General features: G+C 40.8%; 1 protein-coding gene across 2 annotated transcripts; it reads right to left on the bottom strand.

The window, feature by feature from the left end:
• Positions 1-269: 269 nt before the first annotated feature.
• Positions 270-10,823, bottom strand: ube2g1a (ubiquitin-conjugating enzyme E2G 1a (UBC7 homolog, yeast)). Of its 2 annotated transcripts, none has more exons than XR_002840745.2 (6): positions 10,595-10,789; positions 2,820-2,922; positions 2,512-2,609; positions 2,249-2,427; positions 1,884-2,122; positions 270-1,540 (listed from the first exon to the last, which is right to left on the bottom strand). XR_002840745.2 is itself a non-coding variant. In XM_023832950.2 (6 exons), exons 1-5 carry the CDS (start codon positions 10,638-10,640, stop codon positions 2,036-2,038), a joined length of 513 nt encoding a protein of 170 aa, XP_023688718.1. In that variant the 5' UTR covers positions 10,641-10,823; the 3' UTR covers positions 270-1,540; positions 1,999-2,035. The 2 variants fall into 2 exon arrangements, 1 of the variants encoding a protein (XP_023688718.1); XM_023832950.2 differs by having other exon boundaries at positions 1,999-2,122; positions 10,595-10,823.
• Between the last annotated feature and the right edge of the window lie 1,575 nt (positions 10,824-12,398).

The following is a 12,398-nucleotide window of genomic DNA, read 5'->3' as shown; positions in this document are numbered from 1 at the left end:
ACGGAGATCATTTATGCAATCAGATTACAGGAAATAAATCAAAATCCACCATAATTCCCATAATTGTCCTTGCCAGTAAATACAATACTTTTGGAGACTTCTCAGAAAGTAAGTTTCAGGTTGTAGTATTATTACAGAATGACCACTGCGAATTTATATTGCATTAGCTGTTTTTACTGAAAGCACCCTCAAGTTTTTGGAGTTATGGTCTTTAGGTTAAACTTTCAGTCAATTTAAAACAAGTTAGACAGAATTACACAAAACAAGAATTGGAAAGAAAATTATATTTTGGAAGAACTCACTACAGAAGGTTTCCATGACATGAAAAATATACATCAGTATTTTGTCTATTTACAATAGGCAAGAAAAATTGCAGTAGTCCTTCAGTGGCAGCATAAAATGAGGCAACAAATAAAAAATAAAAAAAGTGTTCATGTACAACAGACCAACACACTCGCGAACATCTTTGAATTTCGAAAAACCCAGGACTGCCTATAAGACCACCTACAGTTAAAGTATACTCTAAGGTACTATGCAAGAATCCACAAAAGAAAAAAAAAACTTTTCAGAGGGCAAGTATGAGGAGAGCTTCAATCTTCAGCTTTTCAAAATGCACTGATCGCAACAAAGGGTTATTGCTAGATGAACCTTTTTGTCTTCCTCATTATCCTGGTTAGCACTCATGCTCGAGTGGTGTGGTGCAGTCTTTTAAACTTCTGTTTAATGCAGAATATATTTACTGAGCAATTTGACAGGAGGCACTTTTGACAGAAATTAAAACTCAAAAATATTCTTGCAACATGCTGCACGTCTCATGTGAATCACCATTCCAAAATTCATTTTAAACACACACACACAAGGTGTAATCCGTCTTTGTTTTTATGAACACACTCTTCCCCCCCCCCCCAATCCAAAGAATGCACCTTGTGCAAGACAAAATAAACTCTGAAATCCCGAAGAAATGAGAGTAAGAGGAAATCTATCATAAGACACATGCTTCACCTTTCAAAAGACACCTCCCCTCATTTAGGTCACGCAATCCCAGACAGAACTTTCTGGACCAAAGTAGCCATGTTTAAAAAGCCTAAAAACTCTCCCCACCAAGATCCATTCACTAGTCTTGTGAAAATAATTTGTAACAGAAGAGATGCACACAAAAATAAAAAAAGAAGAATGAGAATCTTCAAGAATCAACAGGATTCCTGTTCCAACTAAAGATGCACTATTTATTTGGTACTGTGTGTGTTGCCGGGTGAATATGAAATATGAACAGTTTATATATTATCTGTTTAACGTTGGTGCTATGTACACGTCTTTACAATTCTTCCTGAAAATTGAAGCAGTTCATAGACTTCAGAGGAGGGAAGAGAGACTTCTAGGGTTGGCACTTGCTCGGCCTTCGCGTCACCACCACTACCAGGCATCTCCTTCTGATGCAGCTTATTTTGCCAGCATGTGTCTGGCGACGTTCGATAAGAACAACTCTGCCGAAAGGTGGGCAGAGTGCAGGAAAACAGTGCCATGATTCTCAACCGGAGACCTGTAAATGACAAGCACACACACTCAATAATCGAGGTCACACCACTTTAAATCAGCCGCTGACCCAACTCACTTGAAAACACCACGTTCCCATCGACACTGAAACGCAGGATGCTACAGACATCAACAGAAGGCTTGTCTTTGTATTATTTCATCCATGTATAAGGCTGGGCATTTTACCGGAACAGTTGGACAGTTAAATACTGTTTTCAAGGGTTTAGCAGAGGAGAGGTCCACCTGGGATTCAAACTAGCAACCTTCAAGTCCACATCCTTAATTGCAACGCTCCCTACTGCCCCAAAAGTGAGGGTGGAGCCCTATAGATCAGACACTGAACTCAGTACCTCTCTCTGTGCCACAAGCGCTCTGCAGACCACACCAACTCCCTACGTACAGGGGGGGCCGCCACCTCAAAACTGCTCCTGTGGACGGACCACAGCGGAAGCCGATCCCCCTTACCCTGAAAACAATGAAGCTATAAGCTGCAGGATGAGTGTCACTCAAAAGCAGTCTCTTGGCTCTTTCTAACACATCGGGCAACTTTCCTTTTGAATTCTCCATTTCTGTCTTCTCTCCATTCTTTCTGTGGGACAAAACGCAAACAGCCCATCACACAGCGGACCTTCACAGGTGTAATAGTGTATTAAAAAAGGAAATATTATACTAAACACTGATTAAGGCTACAGCCAAAGCTCCAAAATAAACCTACTGCAGCGTCTACGTTTGCGGGCGAGTCTCCGTTGGGATCTGCTAACATGGATATGACGCTAATCATGATGGTTTCCACTGTGTGGATAGGGAGCCAGCGTTCCTCTGGCTTCTCATAGCCGTATTTGTCTTCTCCGGGCTCATGCAATATCGAAATACATACATCGCCGTTCTTGTCAACTAGAAGCGAGAGAGGAGGCAAGGGCATTAGGAGTGAGGGTATCATTATTATTCTGGAGGGTTCTAAAGTGCTCCATCACTTACCGTTGGGGTGCCATATTTCAGTGATGAATTTCAATTTGGGCGGTCTGAGGGGATAGTCTTTAGGGAACGTAAGGTGTGCTTTAAACACGCCTCCTTCACTGTCAATGAATGGAAAGTGAGCATTAATACATGTATTGGAGAAGAGAAAAAAAAAAACAATAATTCCCAACTACACCCCACAATGTGCATTTTACTGAAAGTACATAAATGGGCAATAGAATTTGCAAAGTGGATCTCCCAAAATTGAGGTGTTGAAATGTTACGACCTATTAACGTGACGTTCCCAATTCAAGCTCCTTTGTACTTACTACAGGGTATCGGGTGGGCCAATGATTAGAACTTCCCATCGATAGAGGTCGCTGTCATCTATCAAGCCTGCAGAGAAGCCCTCTACTGGGTTCTTATTCAGCTCTGAAAGGAGAACAGAAATTTATAAGCTGCACTGTGCGACTGCACTACATATTATCTATTTATTTATTCCTGAAGCTGAAGTCCCAGGAAACAGGCAGGTAGGCAGGCGGCAGGCAGGTAGCTGCTTTTGCATTAGCAGCATGTTTGAACGTGTTCTCCTTGCCATGTCAAGGCCATTGGGAAAGCATAAAGCTTGGATCTGATCTGATCTGATCTGAAGCCCTCGCAGGCCTACCATAAGCAAAGAGGTCTTAGCAGAGAGACAAAACCTACCACCTACATTAGACAGTGGTGATATAGAACTGCCAACACTGCTAGCATTGGTCACGCTGGAAAATACAATCTAAAGCAGCACAGAAAGGATCACTATCGCAAAGGGTCACAAATGACAGTTTAAACACCAGAAACTGGTTTGAGATTCTGGACACAGCCAACAGGAAAGATCAAGAAAAGTTACATCATCATTGCCATCTTATTAAAGGAAATTCATGTGGAATAATGGAAGATCTGCATGTTGCAACCTCACATGAGTATGCTGAAGAAAGTCGGTAGCTGGGGAAAAAATGGCAGCACAAAGGTCAAGCTGAGATAGAAGGAACACATCAGAAAGTCATGCAGACAAACTCCACAGCAGTGGAAAAGGGTTTGCACTTGTTATTCAAGGTGTCTCTTCAGAACACCAACTAACTTGTGTTTAATAGAAACAAATTAAAAATAGGAAAAATAGGAATTTTCCAGTGATTTCAGCTAATGAGTCCATTTCTTAATGTGTAAACAAGGGCCAGCTGCTTTAGTAAAACTGCAAAATACTACAAAACAGCAAAAGTTTTTGCTTTTATCTTTGACTACTCTTAGCTATGCCCTATGACAAAAAAAATCATAATGGTATGATTTATTAAAATCAGATTTCAGTTTGCAGTCCATTCAGTTTGTAATCTTTTAACTGTTCTTTTTAAGTGGAATCTGTTTGAGAGGAATCCTAACGGAATTTTAAGCATAAATGGAAGAAATAATGAATTAGTATTGAAAACAATGACTTATGAATAATACCCCGAAAATGACCAATATTGCATTTTGCCATATCACCCAGCCCTACTTTCCAGTTTTTAAATGCACTTTTGATGGCTGCAGGCTTCGGATTTCAGAGCCATTTGGCAAATAGGTTTTTAGAATTAGACAAACTGAGAAAGATGCTTTATTTCATCCATGCAACACAGATATAGGTATAATTTTGTATTTATTTTTATTTTGACTTCTGTTTGGAATAAAGAGCAGATCTATACTGCGTAGCTGTAGTTGTATATTTGCAAACTGAATCGCTATTTAGGTTTGACCAGTTTCAATAAATGTTTCTGACATCTCACATGCGGCTCAGACTTACAGCTGAACATTTAAAACACTTTACATACTTGTGTGTGTGTGTGTGTGTGTGTGTATTGCTTGTATTGCTGTTCTACCTAAAAATAGATATGATTTCTGGTCCATTTCATTATGGGGATTATGAATATCATGTAAGAATGACAAAACAACAAGCTACCTAATTTCAGGAAAACCCGAAACAAATGATCAATCACCTAGTGGTCTATCATCACTGTGACTCTAAATAAATCTTACCTTTATTATTACAGTTACTGAAAAATAGGTCATTAAATTGGACAGATGGAATTAAGATCAATGGCTAAATTGTTTTTCATAAAGACCAGAATGGTAGGAGGGTTCACCCCACGTCAAGCTAACCTGGATGGAAACTGAGCCAAGGCTGAGGGTGTCTGCAGTCCAAAAGTGGGGCACCTGATTCAGCCTGATGGCTACACATACAAACGTGTAACTGGAACACTGCTGGTGTACATTCCAGAAGAACCATACTGGACAATCCATACAGGACACTGAACCTGAATACCTCCAGGAAAATACCCAGGTGCACAAATGGGATGAATGTGACAACTAAGCAATTAAATGTAATGTAAATGGGATGTTTGCAAGTTAAAAGGCTAATGATAGCACCTCTCAGTACTGCATGTTATTCATAGCATACAGATGTGTATGATAATCTGGCTTTAAGGTCAGATGAAATACAATAAAAGTGCTGCAAACACAAGGGGATCAATCTCTAAATCTCACTGACCATGCTGAATGAATCACATTACACTCCCTGCCTAATCTTCAGATGATTTCTATCAAATGTAAAGACTTTTGCATTTAGCTGGAGAGAGGAATGTAAGTTTTCAGCAGTGAATGTGAAAGCAAGCCTGGTCCTGCGGCAAAAGTTTTGAATGTTTGATTGGGATTAGTCATAAACTGGCACCTGTGTGCAAATAAAATACCTAAAATCAATCTATAAGACAAACTTAAGTATCCTTTAGTGAACCTTGCCAAGAATCCAGGGAAATGATCATCAAACCAGGACCCATTGTTTTAAAAATCAGTATTGAAAGCAAGTAGAATTGTCTGTAAGCCTTGCAATTTCTTAAGGACTCCTGATTCAGTGTAAAGTTTAAGACCTAAAAATGATACACACAGAATCAAGAAACCATTCACTGTAAACCAGTGTTTGTCAACCACTGGTCCACAGCCTGAAATGGCCTCTAATGGGCCATGGTACTGTGGCAGGGAACACTTTGTAATGGGCTACAGGGAACCGCGGCTCTGTTTGTAATGGGCTACAGGGAACCGCGGCTCTGTTTGTAATGGGCTATCACATGAAGACAAACCCAACTGCTGCCTGGGAAAACTCCTCAGTAAAATTTCTCGAGGGGCTATATTTGGGTGATATAAACGATACATCCACTTGTTGTCAAATAAAATTTAAACCAAAAAAAAGGAGAAACTTTAATAATAAACTGTCAATCCGAATCATTGCTGTGACATCAAGAAAAGAATGCAATTCTAACCAACGATATGATAGTCTTTTCAGAACAGGCAACTTACAAACAATAAATACAGATCAATGCTGACTCCACATGCTACTGTTTTGATAATATCATAGAAGAGATAAACACTTCCTCCGAGGAAACTCTGTGTTGGTGAAAAAATAGACAGCTTGGCAGCCACAACATGTTTTTAAGTAGATATTGTGGATAAACAAGATAAAGAGCTCTTTTCCACTGCACCAGGTACCATACTTTTGGTACTTTCTCAAAATAGGTGAAATAAGTAGGTAATTCACTTACAGATCAAAAGCAGTATCAATATTTCTCACACTGCAAATGTAACCTTTTCCTTGGGTTTCACATGTTTGCCGTTTGTGGGTGTATCAGCGGACGCCTTGGCCCACCTCTGATTGGTGAGAATCACCATCACACAAGGAGGACGGGCTGAATTTGAAAAACTTATCACGACAGTTTTAAGCCTTGGGTCCGACGTGCTGTACAATGCAGCTAAAATCGCAGCTTTTGCGATATGCTAATTGCGTTGTTTCAAATCGTGATTTTGATTGTTTATTTTGCTGTGTTTCAAATCACACTCAACAGGAATATATATGTCATTCTGACAACACTTTGCATTCTTCTACCCGACATGAATGAAGGGCAGGAAATATTCTTGCATTTTACATAAACAATGTATTAATTGAATTTACAGCAATTGTGCTATATCATGATATGTACTGTTATTGGGATATAAAATGACCTATATTGGGATAGGAGATTCTGGTGATATTGCAAAGAACTGCTTGGGTATCGCGCAATTGCAATGCGCTGAAACAGTGATCACCACGATGATTATGGCTCAAATGATGTCAGATTATCAAATTCTGTCAATTTTGTTTGATGTATCTGGCCACTTATACTTTCTGCAGTTTAAAGTCCAGCATGCAGCAAACTGTTGCTGTATACTGAGAACTTGTGCAAACTCAAACTGGATATACTGCAAACCTAATTCACCACTCAAGCTTTTGCAGTCACAGACACCAGTAATTAGGGTATCCACTTTCAATCTCAAGAATACAAGACAACCAACATCCTGTATTGGCTAGAAATTGAACACAGAATTTTTTTTTTATTATTATAGGACAGGCAACGACTCTACCAGCCAAGCCAAAGCTGTCGAAAGCATTGATGGAAGGACTGACTTCACATTATTTTTACATGCATCTATTAAGTCCAAGATGTTTCCCTGCAGTCGGGTTTGCTAATCTATATGAATTATTTAATTTTACTTTCAGCCTTTGGGTTATGAGGCAGCATGGTGGTGCAGTAGTTAGCACTGTTGCCTCACACCTCTGGGACCAGGATTGAAATCTCTGCCGTGGTTCCATGTTCGTGGCATTTGCCTGTTCTCCCTGTGTCATTATGGGGTTTCCTCCAGGTACTCCGGTTTCCCCCAGTCAACAACATACTAAAGTAAACTGGACTCCCTAAATTGCCCATGTGTGTGCATATGGTGTGTGAGTGTGCCCTGCCCTGCGATGGGTTGGCACCTCATCCTGGGTTGAACCCTGCCTTGTGCCTATAGCCTTCAGGATAGGCTCCATACCCCCCGCAACGAAGTGGTTACAGATAATGGATGGATGGAATTTGTTTTACAGTTTAAAATTAAAATACATACCTCATGTCAGTGCTAATCACAGGACTTTATCATAGTAGGAAATAGGAAAGGAGAGAGCAAAATCTGTTTTTAAGATGAACACACAAAAAGGTTTCCAGAGAATTCTGTAGCCCACCCTGCATCTTAAAGCTAAACTAAAAAGCAAAAATAAAAAGCAAAGTAATCATATATAACAAATGTTGAATTTTTGTTAAAATTCTAATTCCATAGCACACCTAGCACAGGTAGACAAGTATTAACTGCTAACACACTCCAGACACAAGCACATAAAGAAGCAACTTAACCCAGCTCTCTATAAGGAACTCAATTTCACTGTACAAAACCAGGAGCTGCTAATAGATATAAAGGCAACCAGAACAAACCATATGACCAGGACCTGATATCCATAGTTCTCCAAATCACCATCCCCCTAATGACACAAGGAAAGATACCAGGAGCACTACCTGTCAAGTAAGCTGACCTGCTGACTTACAAATCAGCTCTGGGCCTCTCTCATTACCTTTGATGACCCACCAGCTGGGTCACTATTATTTATAAGGAGTAGGACCCAGGAAATTAAAAATTCTGCAATCTTTCTTAATAAAATTCATAATCATCTATCCAAGAGATTTTTCAGTCATCAATTTAGCTTGTCTAGTACACTAACGCACAGTAATATTCAAAACTGAAACAGTAAAATAACAGCACCCACTTAACCGGGTATGAAAATGAACTGAGCTCTTACCAAAAGACAGCTGAGTTATATTCTCATATCTCCCAGTTTTGCCAGGATTTCACCAGTGTGCCGTTACACCAAACTTTTGCGACAATGTGAAATACAGCATCTCCAATGCAGCGGAATGGATAAATTATTCCGATGAACCTAAAACCCCCCAAAAGCCACTCACAAGCTTAGCACACACTATAAGGACACCCACAAGGCTCAGCTTGTTAGGGCCTGAAGAAAATAAAACTACAGCAATTTATCTGATGCAGCCACACGAATATTCCAGAAGTTAATCAAGGACTGCACTTTAATTCAACATATTTCATATGCATTTACATAACATAATCTTATGCATTTAAGTTCTGTTTCAAAGACTGAACCATACTAGTCAATCTTGTTATAGGCAAAAGATGAATATCCATAACACACAAGTGCAGATCTCCTCAGCAGGAGCCCATATCTAATACATGCTCCTTGGGGACATGTGGCAGAGATATTAAATCTCAACATAACATGGGAGCCAATCATCTGCTGACCTTTTCAATGCACTCATCCAAAACATGCTTTAAAATAGTAAGTGGCCTTATAACAAAATAAACATGCCCAGCAAACCCAGTAATATCTTAACACTCCCAGATTGGACCTTAATAGCTTTATGAAGTTAATCATTAATTGTACAGTCTTAACAGCTGTGACAGCTACATAAATTTAAAAAGAATGACAACCAATTTAAACGGAAGAAACAGCACTAAGCACTGAGGTCTAGTGTGCAAAGAAAAAGCAAATCCCAGCAGGGAAAACTCTCTCATGGACACTGCAGACACCTGAAAGCACAACCTAAGCAGAAAAATCAGAACCCAGAGAAATCTGATGTTCTGATAACCTAAAAAAAGGTTGCCGCCATAAAACTACTTTACCAAGTGGGAAGAAGGCACTGATTTCAATGCTCTCCAGAGGGTACATAAACCTAGGAAAGTCACGTGACAGACTATGACATTCTTCGGGAATTGGGGCCAAAAAGTAATAGCAACATTTCCCTGCAGTCAAAGAAACATCTAAAATCCAGCAGCATGATCGGTGGCAAAAATTCTTCACGGTGAGACTTGCTATCTTTACGTGCAGTCTAGTACAAACACCGTATCTCAGAGATTCAATACCCACTTAAAAGCAGGTGGGATATGGACTGTTAGGGCAATGCGGCATCGGGATAAACCACCACAGCCTAAGGACCCAGGTGACTATCTACAACTCCTATTTCTTCCTTTACAATGCTTAAGTTTGAAGTGTCCCTATATAACAGACAAAATTGGTTCCTAAAATGTACATTGTCAGTTTCTTCTTATTAGCAAGTAAGGTGGAACAATGACTAAGAAAAGCTCCTGGTACTTAAGTGACTCCTAGAGGTATATCACGCCATAACAGTCACCGATTGAATCAGCACTACCTCTTACACAATGACGGGTGTCTATTAGACATTTTTTTCAGCTTTTATTACTGCTGTTTTGTCTCTCCACATCTAATGAGTCAGACCGACCTGCGAGTAACAATATAATGCTTAAACTTTTTCAGACAAATTATTGTAAGTTCATCAGTCGTGCTTGTAAGCTATCAAATACTAAACGTTAATTCTGTATTTCCGTAACTGGTTTCTTTAACTAAAAATGCTGTAATGGTATAAAATTCACGAGGAGGCACCCATGATAAGCAAATAATCAACATTTCGCGTATTCCTGTCACAGTCGGCCTAATGTAAGTGCCAGTGGCTCGAAGCACATGGGCCGGAGGGCGCTTGCGCAATACAGCCGGGCCGAGCGCACATGCGTAGTGCGACCAGGCCAAGGGTTCCGCGCAAGCAGCCTGGATCCCAGCTGTCATTCAGAGCTCCGTCAGAGCGGCCGACTGCTCACCCAATGGGGGTACAAAGGGCTCAGGCGGCGCTACCAACACCGGCGACGCCGCAAGAAAATATCGCATACTGGCTCCTAATATACATATATAGTTTTGCGAGCAGGTAGACCGGCAGCCAGGCCGGACTTAACCCTTAACCCCCGGCGTGCATTTGGCCCGACGGCTCGGTGTGAATTAAGCTCCGAACAAAGGGACAGGCATCCATTACTTACAGAAGCGTGTGTAGCTGCGCCGGGAGACGGGGGTCTGCTGGCGGGGAGAACGGCTTCTGAATCAGTAAAACGCACTCAGCAGACCCGCTTACGGTACCTGTGCGTCAGATACTAAGAAACCAACTCCGGCATGGCCTGTCAACGGCCAGGTGGCTATGGACCGAGCCCGGAGCAGTCGAACTTAAGAGGTCCACTTCTCTGTCAGAATACTCCGAAATGCGGGTATCTGCTAACACTAACACGCTTTCGGGTTAAAACACGACGGCGCGGCTAAGCTAGTTACAGCCGTCTCCGCGTTTACCTGCCAGCTGTCTCCTGAGTAAGAGCGCCGACTGCGGCTCCGTCATGCTTTTGTTTCTCAAAACGACGGGAGTTCCGGGCGGTTCGCTTCGATTTTCGGCCGTTTGGAGACTATAAGCCACCCCAGTAAACAGCGACAGTCCGTAGCCGCCACCGTCGCTCCCCAGACGGAGTTTCGCCAAGTACTCCGGCCGCGAGCGCGCATGCGCACAAGTACACGCCGGCCGCTGCGAGACGGCCCGGGACGCGCGCGTGTTGCCTGTCGACTTCGCACCATTTTGGGAAGTTTTGCCGCAGAGCGCGAGCGAGGGCCGTTGTCATCTGTACTTCCACCGTCATCGGTAGTATTTCCATCGTTAATTTTATTTTATTTTTTTATTGCCCCCCTCTTCGGAGGACAACTTTATTTTACATTACATTCAAGAGCAAAGAGTGTGGCCGCTCCGAACTCACCCGTCCCGTGGAAAAAGGAAAAAAATAAAAAATTTCCATCGTTAATTACTCAGCTACCCCTTGATATTTTTTAATTGATGTGATGTTTAAAACGTTTGCTTTCTATATGCACGGCATATAGTTTTTTTGTATAGCATATTTCACAAACACATTCTTCATATTAACATACATATTTTAAAATTTTTAATGTAAATTTGATATGTCCTGTAATACATTTAAGAAATGGATTAAAAGCTTATGAAATGGGGAAATAAGCACCTTTGAGACATTTAAATTAATAATATTAAGAACTTGATTTTTAGACATCAAATCAAGTGGGGCTTTGGGGAAATAACGTTCTCTGGGCTGTGGTGCTACATATGCAGTGCATCAATAGGACAAGTGGGGGAAAAAACGCATTAATGTAAATGTAAGCAATGTTTAGAATGGTCAACCAGCAGTGGTCTGTGTCACAAAGCCGGATTTCTTGCTTATCCGGATAACTTCTTGTGTTTAAGGCACACCAGTATATATGTTCTTTATCTTCGATTACTTATATTTTGTACAGACTTACAGATCTTTGTACAGACTTTACAGATCGTAATCTGACAATGTATCCGGCTAAGCAAGAAATCCTGCTTCTTTATACAGGCCCTAGGAGAGCACATAAGTGCAGAAAATGTTACATAAATATCGGAGATAAATAATGGCAATATTGGCAATAAGTCACGGTGCAACTTAATCTTGACTCTTTCCATTTACTAAAACTGCTTTTTAAAAAAAATAAAATTACTTTTGTCTTATCATCTGTCAATGGAAGGAAATTGTGGCTTTTGCGGTTGATCTCAGTGATACAGCATTGGCACCGAGAATCTTTTGCGACTGTAGTTGGAGAGATTGCCTAGTATGTGTGAAAACATGTAAGAAAATGGAAAATTTGTGATTTTTTATTGTTTCCTAATTATATGTGGATTTTCCTTTTTATGGTTTTTGTATTAATATTTGTATTTTATTTGTGTTTTTTAAAATTGCTTTGCATTTTCTTGGTGTTTTGTTTTAAAAATTTTTAATGTAAATTTGATATGTCCTGTAACCAGCAAAGAATGCAAGCAGAAGGACATGAGGTCAGGACAAAAGAGTTTGTACTGATGGTGCCAAGCACATTTCAGGCATGCTGATCTCCACCATGCCAAGCACATTTCAGGCATGCGGATCTCCATCATGCCAAGCACATTTCAGGCATGCTGATCTCCACCATGCCAAGCACATTTCAGGCATGCGGATCTCCATCATGCCAAGCACATTTCAGGCATGCTGATCTCCACCATGCCAAGCACATTTCAGGCATGCGGATCTCCATCATGCCAAGCACA

The sequence above is a fragment of the Paramormyrops kingsleyae genome, chromosome 6 (assembly GCF_048594095.1).
Source record: "Paramormyrops kingsleyae isolate MSU_618 chromosome 6, PKINGS_0.4, whole genome shotgun sequence".
In the NCBI taxonomy this organism is placed as follows: Eukaryota; Metazoa; Chordata; class Actinopteri; order Osteoglossiformes; family Mormyridae; genus Paramormyrops; species Paramormyrops kingsleyae.
This window is presented reverse-complemented; position numbering and strand designations above follow the sequence as displayed.